Genomic DNA, 27,617 nt, shown 5'->3' on the forward strand with positions numbered 1-27,617 from the left:
ACTGATAAACACAGACCTGCAGCATGCCAGTCCTGATGTGGGGGGTACTGATAAACACAGACCTGCAGCATGCCAGTCCTGATGGAGGGGGTACTGATAAACACAGACCTGCAGCATGCCAGTCCTGATGGAGGGGGTACTGATAAACACAGACCTGCAGCATGCCAGTCCTGATGTGGGGGGTACTGATAAACACAGACCCTGCTGGGTATGTGACATTCACACACAGGCTTTTCGATGATAAATTATGTTTGCAAATTCGTTCCACTGCCTGAGGGCTGAAGAAGAAGTTCAAACAGTTTTCATGACAGACGACAGCGTTCTTATTTCAGGTAGGAAAACATGTTTTCTTGGGTACCTTACAGTCTAAGAAGCCATGGTATTTTGCTATGTTGCTGTGTCTTGTGATGTAAGTTTTGTGTAGTCTGTATAACGCAAACTCCAGCTGTCAGGGGGGGGGGCTTCTCTCCCTTATGCGGTTACAGGGTGGCAAGCTGTTATAGGAGCTTGATTGAGTTCAGGCTAAGTTTTGTGATGAAGCAACAAAGACATAGCACAAGGAGTAAACAGCTCCTCTAGCCACTGACGTTTAAGATTCTCAGTCATTCAGACAGATATTTCAAAGTATCTTTTTGGAAATACCTAAAAGACACCAAGGAATAAACTGAGCTGGACAGTTGGCCTCTGACCTACCCTAACCTCATCCACGACCTTTAACCTCAACTGTCATGACCTTGAGTGACCTTGAAGCTCCCCAGGGGATGATGGGTAATTACGCTGTACCAGCGACACTAAGATGTGACCTGTCCTAATCAGGAGTTAAACCCTGCAGTCAGCTCAAGCCTAGTGTAAGTCCTGGTCAGTTCTGCATAAGAATCAGGGATTGAGATTCATTTTTGGGAATATGTCATTCTCTGTAACACATTTTAGTGAAAACAACAGATGACCAAACTGCCTTATTACATGTGAAAGCCAGCACCTTACCAACCCCCTAAATCAAGACATACATATCCTAAATTGAATTTTAGAGATTTCTCCCTAGCCATCAAAAACAGTTAGATTTCTTTAGCAAAAAAAGGACACTCAGATAACTAAATTGCTTTATTACATGCAAAAACCAGTACCTTACCAAACCCCTTAAATCAAGACATATCTACAGAAAGGCTCATCTAACCCTTACTGACTGTCTCATCCCCCCAGCCTCTCACAGGGAGAGACTGATGTGTTGTTTCCCTAACGACCCATGACGTCTGGGATCCACCTGTATCTGTCGCCATGGCAACAACCCAGTTCCATAAGTCCCTGCAATCCCCATAATGCCCTTGTGCTGTCCAGGGTAATGCAGCGCATAACCGGTGGCCTGCTGTCAACTTTCCTAACGCTTGATTTATTTGGGGATGACCTCTTCTTTAAGTAAGACGTTCAGGGCAGAAGGAGCCTTAAGGGACCAAGAACATTACTACTTGACCTATGTACATATGACCTTGACACTGAATATTTACACTGCAAGGAAAAACATGTTATTTGAAATCTTAGGAAAAAAATAAAGTGTACCGGATGATAATGACACAGTGCTAGAAATTGAACTTGAATCATTAAGGTTTTGAATTTTATGCGCGATTCCATCTGATTATTTTTGTATATCTTAGAGAATACAGTACATATATGCGTTTACAAAGCAAAGTTATGTTTTCTAATTCATGTCATTTATTCAGCCAGTAATATTGTGGTCGCTTGTGGCATATGTCAAGAAAATAGCCTAAGCGATGAATCTGGCATCAACATTCTAAATAGAAAACAAAAATGTCTTTCAAGCAGACTAAACACGACATAAGTTATGGTTATTGTTTTTCTTTTTTTATGGTTCGACCCCGACATAAATTCCGAAAGACATTATAGAAAAATCCATTGAAACATGCTCCTAGTCCCAGACACCCGCGATATTGTCATTTTGTACCTGACAAATAAATTTTCAATAACACTGTAAATCAGCCCAAGAAGACTACTTTGTAGACAAATAAAATCTGGTCTATGTAGACAGGTAGTCACTATAGATGAGATGCTCTTTTTTTTCTTCAAATGCTTGTGTCAATGGGAAAAATTATCAAATGGACCACTAAATAGTAGTCACAAAGAGAATCTGGTCTATGTGGACAGGTGTTCACTATAGATGGCATTCTTTATTTCCTTCAAATGCTTGTGTCAATGGTAAAAATTATCTAAGGAAAAAAGGGGTCACGTTGGCCAGGCAGTCCTTATGTAAAGGTGGTCACTTGTGCAGGTTTGACATTGGCCCAATGTAGCCTGAATTCAATCAAGCCTCTTGTGACCGCTCGCGGCCCTGTAACAACCTCGCAACCGCGGGGAGGGGAGAGAAACCCCCGGACAGCTGGAGTTTGCGTTATACAGACTAGGCCCAATGTACCCACACATTTTTTTAGTCGACTTGGAATCGACTCAGGATTGTGCAAGGAGAACCATAGGCCACTCAAGTAGCGTTTTCTAGTAGAAAAACTCCACTTGAGCAGCCCAAAGCTCCTCACACACAGCCTCGAGTCGACTCCGAAAACCTGTGCATAAATCGGACCAGTATCTCTGTAAATCAGCACACATACCCATGTATTAATGTAACACGCCAGCTTTTGTTCCCGTTTGCTATGCTAATACAGCAGACTCATTACGGACCCTCCCAAAGGTTCCAGGGGTGTTTTTGATGTGATTGTTGCCCTGATCCTCCCGAGCTGGGGCTGACATGTCCAATACCAGGGAGACGGGAGGTTTGATATGGAAATGAGGGAGATTTCCTGCTAAGCCAGTCTGTCTGCAGGCTACTCTGTTTTCTGATCTACCCTTGGTGGTCTCCTCTGTTCAGTAATACCCTGAAGGCTATGATATCAATTATCTACTTCTTTGCTAATTAAGAATTCATCATTTATCTTTTCTGCTTTTAAATGCAAATGAGAAACTTGTAATCAAACTTTAACAGAATTTTGTTTCATGGCTGGTATGATTGAATTTTGCAATTCTGTTTCAAGTCAGAGGCAGTTCTAAATCATTCTTGTATAATAAAAGTGATTCCTTAGAAGTTTGTTTGCTTGATAAATGAAATTACCTAAATTTAGACCTTCAATTCATAATACGCATCTATTTTTTGCAAGCAATTTCATCAAATGGAAGGCTTACAATTTTGGTGACCTACAAGTTTGTAGGTGACAGAAAAACGTACTGTTTAGTTCAGCCTTATTCTGATTTGGACACGTGTGACTTTCATGTGAAGTCACCTTTCCGACCCTCATGCTTTCTGCATGGGGAACCAAGGATTGGCAGGGACTGAAGCGTGTCATAATCAGCCCTAATTAACCGCTAATTACCTGGATTCGTTAGTGTCCAGTGGGACTGAGATTATCCACCAACCCCCAACGGAACAATGTCAACCCCTTTCCATTTTGAAGGACACAACTCTCTAACCTCAGCTCATCTGGACATTTAAATTTTAAAATCAAAAACGAGTTAATTGTCTGTCCTCTAGCACAGGTCACTGGAATATTGAAAGGACACAAAATTCTAATCAACTTCAAGCGTTATCATTCAACTTGTTGCTGTTTCCAGTAGGATTTGACGGGATCGAAAGAACATGCTTTAACAGTCACATAATGGTTCTTGCCCTAACCTTAAAATACATGTAGCTCTGAATATGTTTTATTTCAATTTGAGGTTGTTAAGATTTTAGTAGTTGTTAAGCATGTCCTCATTCAAGGTTCAAGGTTCAAGCATGTTTTGTGGAAAATCAAGAAACTGCATTCCACATTTTTGTTCACTTCCAGGGTCTATGGAGGATATTATCAATACAAATCAAGTTGATAAGGCCTATATACATGTATGACAGGTTACACAAAGCCGGCAATATGATGTAATATACTACCAGGCTTGTCAAAACAAGGCGGCAGGCGGCTATTTTCACCGCCTACTTTCAATTTTGTGCCGGCTACTTTTGTGTAGAATTAAAAAAAAAAAGGAGCACTAAATTTTAGTTACAAAAGTAAAGTTTTAAAATGCACATAAAAGTTACCCAGAACATTATACCAAAAACCATGTTTGGGGGGTCTCAATTTACAAATTTTTAGGGGGAGGCCCCCCAGACCCCCCCTACGTGAGGGGGAGAACCCCCTCCCGTGCCCATCCCCCACGAGCAACTACGTGGCCCGCCTGTTACTTTTAGATATTAGCCTCCTACTCTAAAATTTTGTGACAAGGCTGACTACCATCAACATGAACTACCAAGAGCAAAGAGTATTTTGTCAAGTAAGTAACAACCTTGTCCCTTTAGCATCTTTGTAGCATGCTTTCCAGAAGTCTGACAAGACAGAGAAATGACATATATTACAAGCAATAACAACTGTCAGAAGCAATGAGTCATGAGTACTGTATGCATACACCATGTCCCTTGTAGTATTTAAAGAGCTTGAGCATCCCTTGTTATCTGACAAGAAAAGGAAAGACTACTATAAGTTCTACGTGATGATAAAGCTTTCATGATGTTTTATATCCCCTCTACGAGAGTGTGACAGCTCCATATTCAGCTAAGGATTTACCAACTGAGTAGAATTTATGACAGAATAAAACAGCCGTTACAATTTTACACGGCAGATCTTGTCTTTCTACTACTGGATGAATAATACGACCCCGGGTGATTCAATGATGGTTATATTGAACAAGAAGAGGCGTAAAATCCCTCGTTGGGAGCCATCGAACCACTCCTGCCGGCACTGTGGCGTGAAACGAGGGAAACGTTCGTCAATTTTCTGAGCCATTGGCCGATCGGTTTACCGTTCTGGCAGTCACAGCTGACGAGAGGTGTGCTGAAGCCGTTTGGTGGCAGAATTGATGGAGGAAAATTGGCCTTCGTACAGCCCAATCGAACCTGGGCTCGTTAAACTGTAATGTTAACAAGGTGGTCTACATTGTTTATTAATTACAAGATTCTAGCGACTGATTCTTCATTGTAGGCTGCTCTTAAAGTAGAAAAACAGGCGTGTCCTTTCTAGCTAGAATTTAAGCAGTAAAAAAGGTTGAATATAATAAGTAATTTATGTACTTTTGTCTTGTCGTTTCCTAAAAAAAGCTACATATAAAAACAATAGTGCCTCTAACGTTCAGGGAAACATTATTCATAACAGTCTCATTTCAGGTTGATCTCCCAGCTCAGTATTATTACCTTCGCTAAGAAGGTTATGCTTTGGGGCTGTGAGTCTGTCTGTGTGTTTACAAACAGCATAATTCAAGAACTCTTGGATGGGCCTTATTTTGGAGGTAGGTTGGTGTTTGAAACATCTAAGGTACTGCAGAAGAACTTCCAGTTTTGATATCTCGTGTTCTGGACATGCAGGGGTTGTGATTTTGTCAAATAATTTTGAAAACCTGAGAACCACCAAATTGAGATATTCTGGCCAAATCTCCTGCCCTTGTCTACCCAGGGACAGCTGATACTTACTGACGGGTAATTCATCAATAATGCCTCGCTAATTAAACACCAGGGAGAAGACAGACCAGGGTCTGCAGTGTCCCCGCCATCATTACCATCTAAAACAGCCCGATCAGAATAATAAGTATCAGATTATTAATGCTAATTAATATCATTGGCTCGGTAATGAGCACTGTCCCGCTGTGATGACAAAAACATGCGTAGTAATAAACATAATTACCATGGCATGGATATAAATATGCAATTGTTATCGGTTCTATTTTTTCTGAAAATTGTAGTTTGTATTTTATGCCCCAAACTCCCTATCACACAAAAGTGGCGAGTATGTGTATGGAAGTTAGGATTTTTTGTTGTATCTAAAAAAACTGGAGTTTCTTGCATTTTTCACACTTGCAGTTTCAGTTCTGCATCAAAATAACAGATTGTATTTCATGCCCTACGGCTGTGCAACTTTGCAGCTTGGTAACAATACATAGCATTGCCAAATTTTGGTTACAGATTACAGAGTACTTTACCTGTGGTTTCAGTTTTTGCATGTAAATCCTATCTATAATCTCAAGCCCTAACGTTCCTATGACATTGCCTCTGTGCTGTAGGTACAAGCCCTTATCCAGTGGGGGATTCCCTCCCAATGTGATTTGTAAAATCATCGCCCCTGAGGCACACGTGGCCAAATTACACCCCGAGCACAAAAGAACCAATCACCTGTGCACCCAGGTGTGTAACGAGCACGCTTAGGGGTCAAACGGACGACCTTGGGGGGAATAATGCCACCAAGGTTACCTGATGTCATCACGGATTGTTACACCTGATTATATTGTTACATGGGGTTTAACCATGTAGCAAATTGGGGTTTTGTGTTTATCTAACTGACCCAAAATCATGGCTTAATGCTCACATGGCTCACTCACTTGGGCCAAATCTATTTATCACATCTATACCAGGCTGGAATAACAATAACTTAAGAGGAACTGTCCTCAAGATTTAGCAATCTAAAGACTGGGGGTCTGCCATCCAGGGTAGGAACGAACAAGTCTAACTGTTTCAGCATCTGACTTTTCTAACACCAGGGTTTGAAGTGTTCCTGCTATCTGTATCTCTCCTTTTTCTCCCCAATCTGTGAACAAACTAACCAGTTAAATTGTTGTGGCATGTGACTTTTCTAACACCAGGGTTTGGCGTGTCCCTTCTATCTATATCTCTCCACGACACCTGAGATTTCCATGTACGCAGGAGTACCATATATGGCGAGGCAGAAACAGCGACACTCTCTGACAACCCTGACGTCCTGCGTCCTATCAGGGACAGGCGAGCAACTCTGGGAGGGCTTCCAAAAATGCTTTTAGACGTCGAAGCTTTTAGGCTGTCTGTTTTACAACTGGAGGAGGGAGATGGAGACTGGAAAGCCACTTGGAATATATTATATCTAAGAAACCCATCAAACCAACGGCACAAGATGCACACATGAGGTTAGGTGATGTTCTTTCACCATTTTAGAACCTGGCACTGTACCTTGTAACAAAAATATTTCAGACACAAAATAGCACAGCTGTCACGAATTCAAAACAACACCTGAACACTCCTGACCATCAATATAACACATATTTTGAGAAGCTGTGTCAGGCTTTTCAGTATTTCCTTTAGTTTAGGCCATACCAATTTAATTTCTTGGTTAATGGAATTTTTACAAAAATGCTAGATTGGAAAAACAACATGAAAATAGAATCTCAGAGGAAAGTTTGTACTTTGGTGCACACAGTTTCAGGGTGTGAACAGGGTCAGGTGCAAGTTTTCACCCTAGCCTTCTGTTCAAATGACATCCTCGTGCTAAAATTTAAAAAAAAAATCTGTTAACCAAGAAATTAAATTGGTGTGGCCTTAACTGTAGATTTCAGAACAACCTGTTTTATAAACCCAGGCTCAATTTTTATTCTAGTTACAGTATTCCCAATCTTCTCATCTACACTACAGCCTTCAAGCTCGGATAAAACCGATCAATGGCTGCTGGGAACAACCCCACACCTGGCACATGCAGGGTAACATGTGGGCTTTTCCTGCTGAACAATTTTAACATGGGACAAACACGGATGTACTTGCGTGTATGTGTGTGTGTATCAAGATCAGTACTAACTGGTTAACTGCAATTATACCTTACAACTTAAACGATTACATGTTGAAGAACTAGAGGTGAAAATCCTCTGTGTAAAGAACTTGGGACAGAGGTGGAATATCTTTTAGATATATATATCATTTCATAATTATATTATACCTAACACTTGAAAAAAAAGATGTTTTAAACAATAACAGAGTTTCCTCTACAAATAAGTGTCAATACTTTTTCTATACCTGAAATCTTGTACACATTGCAGTTTGTTGCTTTTCTGTCATTTTTATATATCATAATCTGAATCATACTTTTAATACATGGCTATTATTCAGCTTTGAACTTGGGTTCAAAATTGAGGCCATACATTTGGTATCATACCGTTTAGGAGGCACATAAAAGCAAACCTGGAAAGATAAATATAGATCACATGACCAACAGGTGGCTTTGGTGTAACCCGATCACTTTTACAGGGAGAACAAATGTGATTGTTACAATAATTAAGTCCATGTAATTAAAAAGTAATGCAATTCATTACAGTAATTACATGAATTATTCAGAGTCTATTTCTGTAGTCTCCCTCCCATAAAAATTACGGCCTGAGACCATGGCCAACGTGATATCAAGTTACCATTTGTGATATCATGTTACCATTAGTGATATCATGTTACCATTTGCTTTTAGTTTTACTGGTCAACACAGTACTTTCTTCTCAGTATTTTCTTTCTTTTATCACTCAATCTTCTTTTACTGAAAGAAACTTCTAGCGCTTCTTTTACGACTCAATCAATGTCCGATTTCTTCAAAAGATATTTCAGATACTGATTCCGTCCAATCTACATCCATTCATATCAAATTTATCTCACGAACAATTCGACTGACGTTAGTTCTCAGATAAGATCTTCCAGCTTCGAATCCCACAAGCAGCACCCTCAAGGCTCCGTTCCATCTTTGTCAGAACTTGAAAGCGCGTCTTCGTGACTTGGAGTTCAGATTCTGTCCACCACCAGTTCATTACCCTCGATTGGATGACATCTTTAACTCTTATCGCAGCGCGGAACAAGCCGGTAGATAGTGTTATCAGTATCTAACAGGGAGAAGAGAGTTCTCCACCGTCCATAGAACAGGAGATAAACATGATATAAAGGTTCGGGATCAAGGATAATTTTTCTCTCCATACATCTTTACTTGTCTTCTAAACCCCTGATGCAATAGGACTGAATATAAAACAAATTTTTAGCAGCAACTTTGTAAAGATGAGAGACTGATAGATAAAGTCTATCGCAGGCACTTGGTGGTTCATTTTTAACCCTTCTCTTGCTATGGTAGCATTTTGGCACCAAAATTTATATTTCATACAGGGTTATTTTTCAGGAAGAAGGTTAAAACATTTCTGCTGCAAAATAATATTTTGTATAAAAATGAATTAATTGTCACTTGATAAAAATTAAAGCTAAGTACTTGAGAAAAGCATGTTGCTTAGAAATAACATCCAAACAAAAATAGGCTATGAATTATAAGATACAAAAAGCTTTAGCAGTTTATATCACAACTGAGTCTATAGAGTGCCTTGCTTGTGGCTGGTAGCTAGGCTATAGGCCATGCCATAAGTTCTAACTGAGCCTGTAAAATGGCTTGCCTGCGGCACTGTGCTTTAATGTTACAGTAATGTATGATATCGTTCCTACCAGACACAACCTTTACAGCCAGTGAGAAAGATACTCCAAATGTTAGACATAAATTTTCACTAACATTCGGCCGGGGGCCTTTTAGCTTTCACGAACAGACCGCACTGGTAGACACCGGGGGATGCTTCACTTTTAAAGGGTATTTCTTATACCTGAAGACATGGATAATATTTTCCTTCAAGAATACACTTCCTTGTTAATGACCTTTAAGGGTCACAACTTGAGCCACATGTTTGTAACTTTAAACTCTGTTGTAAAATCTTGAAAGTACATAATGATTTAATGTCTACATTGACCAGTAACACCATACGCTTGAGGTATCTAAGTTATGAGGTAGGTTTGATGTGAGACGATGTTCTCTGAGGCTTAAACTCTCTCTTGGGGAGGGAAGAAGGAAGGAGCATTTCTTTAAGGTCAGAGATAAGGAATGTCCTTAGATGTGGACTGAAAGTCTTTTATGGCACAAGCTATGTTTATGTCTGTTTAAAAGCTAATTTCAAGGAACTATCAGCTGCTTTTCCAAATTTCCAAAAAAGGAGATACACACAAGTCTTTGATATTTGTCTTTTTTCACATCACCACACTTTCAGTCAGGACTCAAAATGCCTACCTTTAATCTACAATTTGAAGAAAAACATTTTTAGAATGTAAAAAAAAATCAAATAGCAATTACGCAAGCCTAGAAGAATCTCTTATTTATTACACATTGCCAAAAACACACAAAATGGGATTTCTAGCACTGCTAATCCAAGCTAAATGTTTGGAGTTAGCCATACTACCATATAAAGGCGAATGACCTTTGCCCTCTCTATACCACTCCCAGCATGCAGTTTTCTCCATATGGAACATTTTCTTCCAAAAAGGACGGACAGGGACAGGGATGGGGGAAGGGTAGCATTCCTTCTCTCCTCTCCCACGCTTGTTAAGTTTCATTTCCAACCTTAAACTGCACAACCCAGCTGTTCACTCTGACAAGCTCCTTCCTTGAAACACAGAGCACCATTCCTGGACTTCTACCTAATTTGAAGAGAACTACATACCATACTACATACCATACCATTTGTGGCGTCGTGTGGCGCAACTGTAGAACACGCGGCTGTCAAACAATGGGTCCCGGGATCTAATCCCAGGTGTGCCCAGAGACATGTCCGAACTTGCGCCCCGACGTTGTGCCCTTGGGAAAGGCACTTAACACGACTTTCCTCACTTCACTCAGGTGTAAATGAGTACCTAGCTCATCTAGGGTTAGGGAAGTCCCTCGGATTGGACGTTAAATGGAGGTCCCGTGTTTGGGGAGAGCAACACCCCGCGCACGTTAAAGAACCCACCACACCTTTCGAAAAGAGTAGGGGCATGCCCCGGTGTGCGATGGTCCAAACCTTACAGTCCGGTCTGGGATGACATCTTGAAAAGGTGATAGTTTACCTGTTATGTCAATCCTTCCACAAAAATGTGGTAAATCAAAATAAATAAAATAAATAAATAAATAAAAAATACCACATTCAGTAAGAGATTTAGCAAACGTCTGATATTTCAGCCACTCCATTCTGGGACGGACCCCTACCTTTATCAACAAGTCTGCAAATCTTTGACTTCGACAAACTGGAGGCTTAACGTTCCTATAAAAGACAATCTGATCGCTTGACTGTAGTCCAAACCAATCGCGTGCCGAATTCTCGAAACTAAAATATCCTCATAAACACAGGGAGGACCATTTTTGTCTTTTCTATCTAATTTGAAGAGAACTACATATCACACCACATTGTGTTAGAGAAGGCATATGTCTGTAATGTCCTTAATATGTCCACTGGGGAGAACCCCTACCTTTATCAATAAGTCCACAAGCCTTTGACTTTATCAGACACGGAACTGAATGCTTAACATCCCTATCAGGGGTCTCCCTACGCAATGGTGCAAGGGCGCTGCGCCTCTCCCAAAATTCCCAGCGCCTCTCCCAGAATTTTCAAATTTAGGGTCTTTTCTTTGTATTTTTGAGGATAAAAAAATAGCGAAAAATTGGAGCGGCGTCGATACTCCCGACTGGTAACTCCCGACCACTACACACATACTTTGCCGAGAAATCGGAAAATAATTATCGAATCACAGTCGCCACAATTTTGGCTTTGTATTGTACTTACGAGCGTGGGGACGCCACCTACCGCTGGGTAATCACACTCCTTTGTTTCTTGTTATTGTTATGCTTGCAAGCAATGGATATCGGTGCCTTTGACATGCATTGATCTCATTAAAAACCTGTTTTTTCAAGACTCAATCAAAGAAAGCCAGCAAAAATACGTGAAGGAAAACAAGATTTTCGGCCGAGCATTTCAGCCCCTACGTTGTGACTTGCCGCGATTTGCCGTCATTTGTGGTCGTATTCGGCGGAGAATCTATTCCTCTAATTGTTTTCCCGTAAAAATTCTGCTTTGGTAGCGTAGACGAGTCGTATTTTACTCCGGGGTTTGACTTTATTACAGCTGGCTCGCGGCAATCGCCGACCGGCGGCCATCTTGTTTACTCATTGATATGCATTAATCTAAGTTGCAGGAGAAAGTTTCCAATTGCAATTTATAAAGGCAAAATGCAACAGATTTTTTGTCTCTTTATTCTGTAAGATTTACAGCTCAAGTTCCAGGAGAAGGCCTCAAATTGCAATTAAGATGGCCAAAATGCAATAGCTTCTAAGTTGGAAAGGGGGGGAATCACCCCCCCTCTCCAAACCTCCCCCCCCCCCTCCTTGTCACGCTGCGCGCGACTTTCGGGCGCTTTGCGCCCTCGGTTAGAAATGGGAGCACCACTCCCCTAAAAATTTCTGGGGAGACCCCTGCCTATGAACAGACAAACTCAGGGTTGAACAAGTTTTCAAAAATTCACTTGCCCTATCGGGCAAGTAGAAAAAAAATCTACTTGCCCGAACCAACTTTTGACTTGCCCGAAATCTAAATGACATTTTTTCTTTGCATCTTTGCTTGCGGTAATGAATTCTGTTATTTTTCAGTAAAAACGTCTTGTTATGCATGTAATTATAGCAAAAAAGTTTTAACTACAAGACCAAGCTGTGTGGATGTCATGACCGTATTTACGGGAAATGACAAAAACTTGAACAAGAAGCATGATATTGCAACGTATCTTCTTTCACTTAAACCACGCCAATTTCATTTGTTGCTTCTCAGATTTTTCAGAATAAAATCAGAGCCATACGGAAAAAAATTTTGGCAAAAAGTCTAAGGTAAAGACACAGGCTTACTAGTATTTAACATTAAGAACAACATTCAAGTTTTCAGCAAATGTTGTATATCGATCATTCCTTAGATCCAGTACTACAATATTCCTGTGTTCACTGAGGGCTATTATTATTCTCCCATTTCTTTAGTAAACAGAAGAAAAAATCAGGTATTTGTCATATGATGGAAAAGTTACATTTAGAGTGTTGTGGATCTAATATAACTAAACATGGTTCTTATGATATGGCCAGTTTTGAATCATTGTCGTGAAATTTTTATTTTCTAGATAACATTAGTCAATATCAATCCACACATGTACATCAAACAACACCTTCAAATGATTTTTTGCAGTATTAACATTTAGAAGTTGAACAGAAATTTAGAATATCCTGAATATACACTCAATCAGTTTAAATGTTGTGGGAACCCTCAGAGTGTGTCATATCCACAATGTTGCTGTTCAATGAAAGAAGGAAAATGCTACATTGAGAGAGTGCTCTCAGGGATATCATGTTTCAAAGGATTTGATGTTGCAAAGTTTCATGCCAGCAGGTCTACGAACTGAGGGAGCCATGGGTGTTTGTTTACATGTACTATGTGAGCCAAATTGTCCTGTTTTGGGTTGAATTCATAATCTTTTGGAATATTTTGAGAGAAATGTAGTTTCTAATGATAAGATACATTGTTGTGTGGTGTTTTTGTGATCCTTTCACTGGAATAAAGTTTGTTTTGAAACAGACTGCATGAAAAAATCTTACTTGCCCGATCGGGCAAGTGGGGGAGGATATCCACTTGCCCGAACAGCACTTTCACTTGCCCCGGGCAATCGGGCAACCATACTTGTTCAACCCTGCCCAATCACTAGACTGTACTCAAGACTTAAAGCGTCCTGAAATTCATATAGCCAACATCTCCTGGCATGGCACTGTCTTCTTTACAACATACAATCACCCCTTTTACAGAATGGACATTACCTAATTTCCTGTATAATCTCTTGATACAGTATCATCAGAGATTGGACCAAGCCAATTGCAAAAATAGGGATGGTAAGATAAAAAAAACAATCATAACATTTGAAAACATGCTAACATGGTCTGACTGTACCATTAGAAGAAATAGGTGTTCTTGTTGTACCTCTGCTCTGTCAGTCTGTGCCATGGCTCTGTCCATCAAAAATGAGACGAAACACGAAAGACTAACTGGATCGTACCAACATTGCAAACACTGTCCGAGATCAGACTGTACCATTAGAAGAAAAAGGGGGTGTTGGCGTACCTCTGCTCTGTCCCGTGGCTCTGTCCCGTAGCACGTTAAGCTGGTAGACTGGTCCGAACTCCTCAAACATCTGTCTCAGATCCTTCTCGTCCATCGAGCGCGGGATCTGCCCTACGAACATCTTTATCGTGTCCGTGTCCGGTTCGGTCGGCGCAGTTGTGTTCATCTTGCTGCAAACGCAAAGGAAAACCTTGTTAGAAATCAGGTATAAGAACCCAACACACTCACATCTTGCTGCGAAAAAGAAGACATTTGAATGATTCCAAAGAGCACAATGAATACTATAGAAAGATTTCCAACAAGAATTGTTCATCACAATGAAAGAAACTAAGAAGGACTTGCAAGCATTTTAGTTTGTGCAGGTATCTTCATCTAGTATGATGAAGAGAATTCTTGACGATTGCAATTCTACAGGCAAATTTCAGCTTAAAAATCATCAAAGGAAATCCGTGGTTATATTTCTCTAACGAGGTATTACAAATTAGCTTCCATTTCATTCTAACTAACACCACCCGAAATCCAAAAGAAATTTAACATCCCTAAAATCTGGAAGCATTGCTTAGATAACAAGGCTGTCACTGCTGAATTTACCATTTAAATATTCAAGTGATTAACTCCAAGAGTTCCACTGCTAATTACAGTCATTAACTCCAGAAATGATCCCCACAGAAACGAGGAAAATATTTCCGCTCTAAATGAGCGCACGCCGTCTCTGATTTGCGGCAGTGCGCTGCGTAGTGTCACCAGCACGACATAAATATACAGGGAGATAGAGTTAATGTGGGGGGCTGGGAGCCGAACTCTGTAGATACGGCGGCATTACAGGCAGGGTGAAAAACGACGGCACGGCGAGATTCTGACAGCGGCACTACTTCAGGAGGGGCTATCTCTGCCGTCAGTAGGAGTAATCTCTGCCCTCATCTCGCAGGGACACAGAATAAACCCATCACAGGACTGCCTATAGTTATACAGGAGACGGAAAGGGGCAAACACCACTCTCCAAGCAGAGGAGGGGTTTCGGCTGGTTTTTGACGTGTTTCTAGGCGATTTTGTCTGGCTTTCTACTTCGTCATGTTTTTTGTATAGCCAGTGGGTTGGCTATGAGAAAAAAAAAAAACATGACAAAGGAGAAAGCCCGAAACGCCTAGAAACATGTCAGAAACCAGCCGAAACCCCTCGTCTGCTTGGAGAGTGGGCAAACACTGCTGTACAGTGGAACTGCAAAAGTACTTGTTGTAGCAGGTCGTTCCTTGTTTACTGTTACAACTTTCAATATATCTGTAAATTGAATAATACTAAGGTGCAAAATCGCAAGCAGGTTTCAATGAGTTTCAGATTTACATCTTGGCTTCACATGTGAAGATCACATGACCAAATAATTGGGTCAGTATAACTGAAGAAGGTTGCAGGTACGGACCCTAAGATTCACAAGAAAACTATGAATGACTCAGTTGGCTAAAAACGCAAGCTGTAGCAAAGCACATTGCACAATCAGCTATAAAAAAAAAACGCTTCACATCAAATGAGTATCTCAAAGGTAGAAGTATTAGATATCTTAGTGTTCGATGTCTTTATACCAATAAAACACTTTCAAAATCTAACTGAACCAAGACAAGAAATCAAAACTTCATACGAAAGTCATCAACCTCACACATCTTCTATTTCATGAGACTTCCCTGACCAGATGTATCTCATCAGCTGCTCGAACTTTCGGTAAGACTAGAGTGATTCATAACGTCTTATAAGTCAGAGGTCAGAACTTCTTGGCCTGTTGCTGACATCACCAGATGTCCTGGTAGAAAAGGAAAACTCTAGAACACTTCTAGAATGTGAGACGTTCAAGCTACGTTTAGCACTTTTGAAGAAAGGAAATCTACATTTTTTTGTATACAGCCAAAACTCTACAACAAGTGACCACCTTGCCAGTGTGACCAATTTTCTGTGGCCCCTTCTAAGGGCCTTAGATATATATCTAAGTTTTCACATTGACACAAGCTTTAAGAATCCTGCCTAGACTACAGTGACCACCTGTCCACATAGACCAGATGTTATCAGTCCCCTGAGTGGTCTTCTTGGGCAGGTTTGACTGTATATCTTCGACTGTCTCACCTGATATGTCATTAGGAAAAATTATGCCCTGTCATCTGTTAGAGGGACATAAACTCCAGTGATTGATATGAAACCCTCCCAGCTAACAGAATGGGGCCGTGTTGTCTGGGAATGATGTTCACTGCCCTTTAGCTGGAAATGTCACATCGGGAGAAAATGTTCATAATTTACTGACATTATCATCTTAAATTGGAACACCTGTTATTGCCTACTAGCACAGGTGTATAATTTAATAATTAACATAAAGGACCCACAAAGAAGGTCACGATGCCAAAATTCATAAGCTTTTGGCCATTTTTTTTTCTCTAAATACTTGAGGTCTTTACCGAACTACAACAGGTATTTTTCCCAACTTATTCGAAGCAAACATGGCAAATTTGTCAACCTTCCTGGCAATATCTTTACCAAATCCCCCCCCCTCCATACAAATATATGAAGTATGGTTAGTCGTTACTCTGGTACACACAAGTCGAGGCTAGTAATTTCAAAATATACGAGCCACCCGAAATGTGAGATGCCAATTTTTACATCACTCCACAAAAGTTATTGATTGAACATCACAGTAAATTCCACCGTGAACTAATCAGGCGTCGCTTGACTGAGTTATGAACAGCGCACCTAATAAAATTAACTACGGGCGTTTCCACTAATTTTCGAAATGACAGCGGCCCCCGTCAGAGTTTAATATCGTTTCATGGTTTCTCTGTTATGATTTACTATGAAGGACAAAACATACACTGTGTAATACACACTCAAACCTGTACGTGTGCTAGTGACCACTTGGCCACTGTGGCCAGTTTTTGGTGGTCCCTTAGATGAATTTTCCCATTGACACAAGCATTAAGAATCATAGAGTGACCACCTGTCCACATAGACCGGATTTTATTGGTCCCGAATGGTTCTCTTGGGCAGTTTTGGCTGCATACATAAAATACCACATTGTAATTTCTTTATGAATTTTTATATTGCCGCCATTATTACGATAATAGATTCTCCAGTCTTTTACATTACATTTCCCATTGCTTAATATCCCGCGAGCGGCCTTCCACGCTGTAAAATCCCATTTCTGGTCATCTTAATTTCTTCTTAATTCGATTCTGTACGGTTGCTGTTCTGCGCAAATAAATCCTCCTATCAAATTGATTCAACCTCAAAGCAAGGAAGTAAAGGGTATTCGGGGACACCAGAGTCATTGCAGGGAACTGTTCTGAACAGACTTTATAAAACAAACAGACCTTATAAGAGGAAACAGTCCAGCTAATATTCAATCAACCAGAAAGGCTACATTTCAGTAAAATTCGTAACAGGAAGTCATGACTGTTCAACCAATCAGCTCGCAGGATGGGGGTCAAACCATGTCAATCTTCGTCAGAAGTTTAGTTCAAAACAGCTTGAATTTAGCAACAGCTAGAATACAGATCATGACTTCTGTTGAAATAGACTGTTTCCTGCAGCCGTAGACTAGACTCTGATCTGGGGTATCCTATAACAAACTACTACTGAATCAAACTAGGAAAATCAACTACAGATCTTCAATGTTCAAAATAAGGGTTGCTCTATCGTTTTGTCTAGTACAAAAACCAGATATTATTTGAGGAAAGTGATAAAAAGTACAAGTTCTTTTGTGAGAACCTCAATTTTGTCTTAAACATCAGACTAAAATCTTAGACCAATGGATTGACTAGAACCTCAGGATGTATGAAAGACCACCCTAACGCAAATTCCTAGCATCCAGCTCTAAGTCTCTGCCGACAGTGACTCCGATCGTGATTGTGGAATAATACACCTAGATTGTTAATTATATTATCTGTACATTGCCATACATTGTCACTGTTGCAATTGTTAGGCAAATAAATCATCATCATCTACATAAATCATCATGATTTCTACCCGTAGGATCAGATTCAGAGATTGTGCTAGATCACAATCGCTACCCTGACATATATCCCCCCCCCCCTGCCTTGTCCCAGTGTAAGCTGTGCAGCATAATGCTGTGCTAGATCACAACCCTGACATATATTTCCCCCCCTGCCTTGTCCCAGTGTAAGCTGTGCTGTTCCCGTCTGTACACCTTAATTCTACCATATCTGAACACACAGCAGACATTCCCCAAGGTACGACCAACGTCAGGGAGACAATACACAGGTAAACAAGCACACGTCGCCGCAGGTGTCATGGCACAGGTACATTTCACAATGGAGTGTACCTTTCAAGGAAGACAAAATGGTTCTTCTTGGATTGAACAGGAAGGAGAAAAGAGGGACAAGTTGCTTTCTTTTGGGGAGGGGGCGGCATAAGCTCCTGAATTTTTCTCACCCTCCTTGCATTCTTGTTTCTATCCTGGCTAATTTTTTTCCATGGTATCTCCAACAATGATTCTAGCTATGTGAATCATAGGGGACTGTTTTTCATAAAGCTATCGTAAGATATGCTAATGTTCTAATAGTTCATACAGTATCTACAATGAGAACACATTGAGTAACATCCTAACCAAAGAGCTAATCTTACTTTTCTACAACACTACAACTGATTCCACGTATCCAAAATCAAGCTAGCTTTGCTTTCATACAGACCACCCTGCAACAAGAACAGTCCAACTGAAACACTCATGTTTATGGTAAACATGTCTATAGCCCCTAAACTACCTGGTGGAAGGATTATCCAGGGACATGTTAGCTACTCTTATCGCTCACTAATTTCCTTCAAGGAACCTCAAAATCTTGTTTACGTTATTAAGACTGTGCCTTTCTTAGCTCCAGTTATTTTGTGCGTCTTGGGGTTATCATTTCTAATCTACTTCAAGAAACCTTAAAATCTTGTTTATGTTATTAAGACTGTGCCTTTCTTAGCTCCAGTTGTTTTGTGCGTCTTGCCGTTATCAGAAGTGACCGCAGTGTTTACGTCAACCGCGACTGTTTGGTTCTCTCTGTCCTGAAAACGTCAGAGTCAGGATCGCAGCGTACACAAGTGTTTTAGTGAGCGTCACTGACACACTTCAGGTGGATACTTGGGGGAAAATAACATGATAGGATGATACAGATCAGAACAAGCAAGGCCAAAAAAACAAGTTACATGCTTATGAACATGCCTGAATGTCTACTGATACTAAAACCACCCTTCACAGGCTTCAGCGTTACATGTGCCTAATCTTATGACCAACGGCAACAGAAATACTCGAAACAGAATCAAAGCCAGTTCTGCCAGCTATGCCCAGCCTAACCAAGAAAACGATTTTCTGACTGTGTGAGTCCCCTTTTTGTTACAGTGAACTTGAAACGTTCACTCTACAAAGTCATGAATCTTATTCAAACAGCGTAGCCATATCAAGCTATATCATTGCCAACTTTCCATCTTTCAGTTTTTTCATTATGGAATACTTTCTACATGTTTCAGTTGATCCATCTACTTCTGCTGACATTTATAACAGTACTTCTACTGGCCACATTTGAACATAACCACCCCACAAATGTATGGCTACATTCCAGATAACAGCCTGAGAAAATATCTGAGGGGTCTGCCAGATATGTATCAAGTATATTATCAGGAGACTTTAAGGAATGGGGCCAAGATTCGCAGCTAAGACATGCTCCAGCTGTTGTTTACCTTAAACTTGCTACATCTGACAGGGACCAATGTTGTCTGGAGATACTGTTAGGAAAGAAAAACTCACAAGAATCACAGTTTTGACAATGTTTACTTATCTGTTTATTTATTCCATCTGATAGATATCTTGGTAAAACTCTCAAGATTGATTCATTTTTTAAAAAAAAACAGGACTGACATTACAGGACATCTAAACTTACAGGGCAGACATTTTGTTATATTTAGGATACACAAAAACGTAGCAGTAAAAAATCCTGTAACTCAATGACATACCTACTACCTAGACCCAGTTCGTAGCAGTGCTTGAAATACTGGGTGTGTGTGCACTTTTGAGTTTTGTGCACTAAAATTGCACACCAAATTTTTCACTGTGGGTGCACCAGTGCACCTAGATATATGTGTAGGGTTAGGTATGTAAAGGTACTATTGAACACTAGTATACAGAATATTCCTGACAATCAAGAAAATAAAATGAGAAAACCTTTCTTGTATCATTTCTTCACAAGTTTTAAGGTAGCTGAACAACTCAGGTTCATTCATTCTATGTTGTGCACCTAAAATGTTTTCCTGCCCAAAATGAATTTCGAGCCCTGCCTATCCCCCCTAAGCTGTATCTATCTGTACCTCCAGCCTTCCCATCCAGACTTGACTCCTGCAGGTTTGTATACATTCTTGTCCTCTATAAATACACAACGTGGTGGTGGGGAACATTCCAGCCACAATGACACAGTCCAGGGGAGGGACCAGAGATTAGATAAGGAGACATCAGTCTAAACTAAGTCCCCCCCTCCCTAACAAGGTGCTGAACTCAGCAGAATAGACTAAGAACACCCCCCCCCTCTAACAAGGTGCTGAACTCAGCAGAATAGAGTATGGTACAGGAACATTCATTTTATGACTTGTGGACAAGATAAGAAAACGGGTACGTAAAAAGAAAAAAATCAGTTCAATGTTAGCACTTTGCACTTCCCAGTTAAAATATCAATTTGACTTCATCAATTTGAAATTAACTTTTTTTTAAATCTTATTAGAAATCTATCCAAAGCATTTAGTTATCCTACTGATATATGATAGTTTTCTATCATTAAACTTTTCATTGACTTTCGTGAAAATTCCTGCTTCCTACAAAAAATGCATTTGTGAATTGTTACCATTTCTATAAAGTAGCAATTCAGTTCGCTACACTTTTCCAAACAGCTACTTAAAATCAATATTATTAGGAAGTTGAACAAAACGTAGCAGTGTTTACTGTGTCAACACACCTATAGCCGCAGGTGATGTCACCTTTCACTACAGGTAAACCAACTCACCTGCTTCAGTAGACATCAAAGGCCTGCACACCTGAAGTGGACAGGTGTGTTTACAGGTGGGCAGGTAACAGGTATGCTCCCCGGATCTAACGATTATCGATCCAATATTACACTGTGCACTTCCGATATGTTCAAAATTGGTTTTTCAAATGTTACTAAAAATTGGGAAAATTGTCAGTTTAAACAACAACAAAAAAGAGAAAAAAATTATCAAACTCATAACTTATCCAGACATTACCAAGGAAACTGCTGACACAAGAATGTCTAAGAAATTCCCAACAAAAACAGCTGAACTTTTTTTCTGTCCAGACTTCTTGTGGCTCCATTAGGGGGTTACTGAGGTCACCTATGCCAAGACAAGCTGCATAAACAATGTCAACTGTTAAGTAGCAAGACACCATCTGTGTTGTAAAAACCTTTCAGCCTCAAAACTCATTTTTGTCATTGATTCTGAAATTGTACTGAGAAAAATATGACATTCTACATATGAATTCAAAGTTTTGGTATAAAACCTGGTTCTCCAGTTCTTTTCTTTAGTCACTGACGAAAGATAGTTGATGCTGTCTGAAACATCTGTTTCAAAATTTTATCCAGTTGCTTGAGTTACTGTCTTTTGGCGAATCTTATTACCTTGATGTCTAACCTTCACCGATGCATCCTAGTCATTTCTACATAAAATCTTTTTAAAAGCATACCGTTTATACAGGTTGTGTATGTCTTGTACAAGTTTTTTGCAAGAATGGAGGGGAAACCTTTAAGTTAACTTTGAGATCGTACTGGGAAAAATATAACATTCTACATAAAATCTTTGTACCGTTAATACAGCTTGTGTACAATATTTCTAGTTGTTATTTTTCTGGAGGAATCTCAGGGAAAAGTATAACCACAGAACAGCCTGTAGCCACCTGTCAGAGTCATTTGAATGAAATTTATAAGGGTCCAATCCCATGTCAATACACCAAATGGACCATGACCCATCTAACCACCACCAGGCTTTGAAGCATGATTTGTCTCCATTATGTGTGACTGCCTGTAACAATGGCGCCCCTAGGACAGAACAACCAACTTCTTTTCATAACAAACGCCACACACTAGGTAAAATTATCACTCAAATTAATGTAAACTATCAAAGACAAAAGGTATTTCACACTTCATTGTGTAAATGTCCAAGTACTTCTATGTTTTGTCTTGATACTTGTGAATAGGTACATCCTTTGTTTCAAAAGTCTGGAAGTACACAGACTCCTGTATGCATTTTGCATGAGGCTTTTCAGACAATGCATTACACTAATGGGAAGCAGGACAACTCGGCCCATTTCCAACTCGGCCCATCCCAAATCTGGTCAACTTGGCCCATTGCGGTAGTCAACTCGGCCCATCGTGGTAGTCAACTCGGCCCATTGGGGTAGTCAACTCGGCCCAACGCCGTGATCAAGTCGGCCCATAGATTTCCACAAAATAAAGCAAAAAAGCCTTCTAAACAACAATCTTTGCTCGGCAGGTATTAAGCGATGAATTCTTCATGCGCTGACGGGCCTGGTCACGTCGACCCGGCTTGGAAATGTGACCCAAGCAAAACATACTAGTACATGTAGTAACAATGTTTCTTTTTCAGACAACTTCGAACTGTTGACTTAATTTGAGTTTTTTTGGAGCCCAATACTGCCGGCGCTTGGGCAATCAACATGATTTTAATAAAGACCGCGTCTTTTTGTCAGACAACAAAAAAGAAAACACAAGTTGAATTAACTTGAATAAAAATATGTCTGTGAAAATCATTATCGTGTGTGTACATGTGTTTGTGTTGGGCCGAGTTGACTAAGGAGATGGGCCGAGTTGACTAGGGAGATGGGCCGAGTTGACTAGGGAAATGGGCCGAGCTGACTGGGCCGAGTTGGTAATGGGCCGAGTTGTCCGACATTCACACTAATGATTTGTCCACAACCTCAGAAAGTGAAATTGCTGTATCATGTTTCAGTCTGAGCTCACATGTGTGTAACTCACCTGCCCTGACCTGTTCACCTGTACCTGGCTCTGTGACACACCTGTCCTTTGTCTGTGGTGCCTTTCACTTGAACATCTTAACAATGGGAAACCGCTAAAGACCAACACAGAACTGTGTTTATAAACATTTCCTTTCTCCCAACCACCTTCGACATGCTAATTACTGTGTAAGCTGACTGCCTGGCAGTTGAAAAGTCTTGAACTGCAAACACAATTTATTCTAGCTGACTAACATACTACTTTATCCTTCAAAGAAAACATATCTTCTTTGACTTCGGTCGAATCATGATGCTTTTTTATAAGCTAGTAGTGCAATGTGGCTTTGCAATGGCTCAAACATTTTGCAAAGCACAACAGGTCACCCCTACTCTTCTCGATAAGTGTGTTAGGTTTGTTTTGGCCTGGAAACAGTCTGGCATCCAGGCTAAGTTAGCTAGAAGGAGGACTTCAACTTCTATCAGTTGCGTGCAAGTCTGGGATAAGAACTTGAAGGGATAGGTCGGGATTGGAACCCTGGCCACTGAAGCCCATTGTTCTCCCACCACAGCTGTAGCCCCAGATAAGGATAGTTTCCTGGCCGCAGGTTTCCCCTCTAGGAAGTTCTAGATATGAACCATGCCAGCAGGAAGGCTTTGTTTCCTACCCTGATACTGTAGATCTTGAGATGTTTCACTTTGCCTGTGTTTATTTGTGCATTTTTCACGGTATTGTTACTGAACTACAGAATTGTTTCAACCATGATCTTCAAACAGGGAATCCTTTTTTCCCTCCTACCACGGAATTAAATCCCTGCAAAAATAGATGAATTTACAGTAGAAAAAGACACATTTATATCAAACTGGGTAAAGAAAAAACATCTGGTTCCAAAATAAGTCATTTTTAAGGTTAGCATGTTAAGATTATTCTTGTCTATCTCAATTCTTACTCAATTTGGCTGGTTAAAAAATTTCACACAAAAATTTGTCATTCATTCTTGACTCAAAAAAAGGGAAAAATGTTTCCCAGATACAACACTGAAGCCAATAGAATTTCTGTGTTTCAAACTATCAATCCAGCACAGAATCAATTTTGTGTAATTTCCATACAGAAATCCTTTCATTAAACATTGGAGATGGGGACCTTATGAAACATTATGTACAGTTCCAATATCAGATACATATAGCTGAGATAGGTAATATTATTCACTTTATCTAACCCAAGGGGAGACAAATTAACAGACATTAAGGAGTTGCCATGGCAACAGAGCCGTCTACAATCCACCTGGAGGTGTTTAGCTGACATCTTGAATTAATCAAAACTCAGAAATCCATGTGGGACCCCGGGGATTGCTGAACAGGAGACATGCATTAGGCTGGAAATAGTGCACTTTTGTGCACCTAAAATTGGAGCTGTGCACCTAATTTCTGACTGTGGGCCAGAAACAAACAAAAAAATCCTTTGTGGTTCTACTTGTTTAAATTTTGAGGTTAGCTACAGAATTTCACATTTTTGGGCACCCAAAATTGGAGCTGTGCACCTAATTTCTGACTGGGTGCACCTAGATATTTGTGTAGTGTTACACGTGTATGTAGTGTTACACAAATAAAGGTATACTAGCATATGGTATATTGTTGACATTTGAGCATCAAAAAAAAATTAAATCCTTTGGGTTTCTACTTGTTTAAATTTTGAAGTTAGCTACAGAATTTTACATTTTTGTGTAACCAACTTGTTGAAAACAACAACAAAATGGATGCTTCTAGTCCCTCAATGAATGTTGCAATGATTGGCCGACTGCTTTCTCCGACACAGAAGCCATACAGACAAAAATACAATATAGGCTACATCCTGACAAAATATTAACAGCGTTTTTTTGACAAGGAACAATCTAGAATTTGCATCCTTAATTGGGAAACTAAGCTTGACATTTCATATCCCTGATTCCATATAGACTCAATAACGAAGGGAGACAAGATCTTTAGTACCAGCAAATCTTCTGCTACGCATAAAGAAAAAAACACCTTCACAAAAAGCTACCTGTCACATTGGTTTTTGATGTACATGACTACATCATCCCTCCTTATCTAAATCATAGCCCTCCCACAGGCCTTTTCATGTGTAATCACACTCCAGTATCAGGACCTAGAAGTGACAGCTAGTTTCGGTCAGAGCTTCTGCTCAAAATCAATACTCCGTATCAAAATCAATTGAATATTTAAAAAGGACAAGCATAAATTGCTAGGGACAGATCAGGCTCAATTGCGTCGCGACCTTTTCCGTCATGTCTGAGAGTAAATAAGGAACCCCCTCCCTCCTTGAGACAAGTCTAAGACATTTTGCACCTAACGCAGCCGAAATGCACACACGGGAGAAAACACACAAACCTGTTGCTGCTCGACATGTTGCGATTTCCTGTTATGTAGGAGGGAAAACGGCATCACATTCGCACACCGCCTGAGCACAATTCAGGCATATATAAAAGGGCAGTCTGCGTCATATCAAACCATATGGATATTCATATATAAGGGCACGATTACGAAAACCCGAAAGAGGCACAGCTGTATATTTTCAAAGTAAGCAGGGCTGGACTCTCAAAGGTCCATATACAGGATTTAGAAACAGGACATTTTATGTTTGAACAAAGAAAAAAAAGGATAAATAATGAATCCGTCAACAAAAGCTTTGGTAGTGCCTCAGGGTTGCAGACAATTTACCAGAGTCTATTTCAGGGTAAAAAAGATTACATGCATACCATGCATGAAGGTCTAACATTTCAGTGATAAAAAATCAGCTGATTATGTATGCAATAAAATAATACTCTAGCTAATTTGTATTTCTGGCCCTTCTTCTAAGGGACAACCTACCTAAGAGTGGATTAATGGCGAGAAAAATTGGGTTTCCCACTGGAAATAATAAATCAATATGTGCAATAATGTTCCCTTTAAACACAGCTAATAAATGGGGTGAACAACGGGGGACCGGCAGTGGACTATAACACGATTGCTTCCAGCCATTACAATAACACACTGGGCCATACCGCTCGATGGCCCGTACCTTTTCAGGGGCACTGACCTTGATAAATCCGGAATAGCCGTAAAATGTAAACAACTACAATGGCCGATGCCTGTTGTAGCCCCTTGTAGTAGTGCCTACCACTGAACTATGACTTCTCAAGCTTTTCTGGGGACGCATATAACGGCTAGAATTGAATACCGAGGGAAACAAAAGGAAAGGAGTTCCCCCAAAAGGTGGTTACCGTCTCTAAATGGTTGTATGCAACAGGTGATGCACACGCACTACATATGGTCAGTCATACCAATGGCATATACACAGCCTAAGGGGAGGGAATTAGCACAAATACTTTCAACAGCTTTGTTAGAAAGCTGTTTAGTCACCCAGAACCTGTAGCTAGTGGTTCTCCCATTTATCTAAACAGAATCCTGTATCAAGCCAAATAAACTGAGCTCTGTCTGCTGCATTTTTTACCAGCCTGCTTGAAGTGACCCCAGGCTAGTCCACGGGGAGATATCAGATAAAGTCACCTTCCAGCAGCTGTGGTGGGCAGACTGGGCTGATTATTCTTCCAAATGTGGCGGCACAAAATACGATTTCTCCCCGCTCTTTCCTCCCATTCCAATCCGGCTACTCAGCGATGCAAATTTGCGCCTATCTCCGGATCTGCGGGCAATGCAAATCTAATACTGCCTGAAAGCCATTCGCAGAAAATCAAATAGAAGCTGACAAATTTCATATTCAGGGATGGAAAACAAGGGCGGGCGTAACGGCATACGCAGCGGCGTGAATGGGACACAGACATTGCGTCTCCACAGCTGGCATGGGTTTCCTGAAACTGAATATTCCCCATATCTGTATACGCTGTTCATTCATATCATATTTAGTACAACAGTGCTGTATACTGTAGACAATCACATACTACTGACACCACAGCCAGCCAGGATGTGCTCTAACGCCAGGGTGCCTGACACAGGATACAAGCACACAAATGGTTCCCCCAGATAACACTGACGTCAACACAGATATCATTCTGATACATTATCCAGAAAAAAGGAGAGGCACAAATTGTTGTTTTCGAACCCATGTCTTCTGTGCGCCCTTGGTTGGGGAAGGGTTTTTTTCTACCGCGGGTTGAAAGTCGTATGCCTACCGAAAGCGGGGTAGGAAAGGCCCCGGGAAAAGGCCGAAACACCCCGAAAATTCCCCCGAAACGCTGCCAGAATTTACCAAAATGGAGGCCTGCCTAACGGTTATGTTGTTGGTAAATGAAAGAGGACACAAATGTAGGAAACCTGTCGGTGTTAGCCCGATAGTTATACTCACTCCATACTGGGGATAGTAGTGGCGACCGACATCGTTCCCATGTGAAAGCTGGGGTCCGAAAGACTCGTCTGAAACCGGGGAAATCTACGTGACCGAGTAACGAGGCAAGCTGGCTCTGTTCCTGTCAGCACACACGGCCCCCAAGACTGCCGAAATGTCTAAGATTTCAGACTAGAAGGAGTCTACCATATGGTGCAGTGCCGCCGTATTAGGTGTGGGTACCGGAAGAACCAATGGCCACGGCCCCCTGTGACTTCTCAGTGACGAAATAAACTTTCCTTTCCCGACAATTTACCTTATGAGTAAACACCCCAGGGAATAGGGATAATGCTAATCAGGGGATACATAATGCAGGAATTCCTGGGGTTTAGTGCGAAACAGCAAAAATATGCAAAACCGTGACATTTTACGACGTGTTCTTATCCGAGCGCCGCATGACACGAACCAGATGTGCTCGGAGAAAAACCCACTTCGCCTAAAAACCTCCAGCGTAATTCCCAG

General features: G+C 40.6%; 1 protein-coding gene across 34 annotated transcripts in view; it reads right to left on the reverse strand.

The window, feature by feature from the left end:
- Positions 1–27,617, reverse strand: part of LOC136421765 (CUGBP Elav-like family member 2) — an 83,148-nt gene that overhangs the window by 55,322 nt on the left and 209 nt on the right. For 6 of the 34 annotated variants that reach the window (XM_066409299.1, XM_066409315.1, XM_066409294.1 and 3 more), the window contains exons 1-2: positions 27,117–27,566; positions 13,774–13,943 (exon numbers count right to left, since the gene is read on the reverse strand). In XM_066409299.1, the coding sequence (XP_066265396.1) occupies positions 13,774–13,943; positions 27,117–27,157 (211 nt within the window). In that variant the 5' untranslated portion in view covers positions 27,158–27,566. Of the gene's footprint in view, positions 1–13,773; positions 13,944–25,162; positions 25,195–26,320; positions 26,552–27,116; positions 27,572–27,617 lie in introns of those variants that run through there. The other 28 variants (XM_066409311.1, XM_066409310.1, XM_066409308.1 and 25 more) reach the window with 15 other exon arrangements.

The sequence above is a fragment of the Branchiostoma lanceolatum genome, chromosome 16 (assembly GCF_035083965.1).
Source record: "Branchiostoma lanceolatum isolate klBraLanc5 chromosome 16, klBraLanc5.hap2, whole genome shotgun sequence".
Classification (NCBI taxonomy): Eukaryota; Metazoa; Chordata; class Leptocardii; order Amphioxiformes; family Branchiostomatidae; genus Branchiostoma; species Branchiostoma lanceolatum.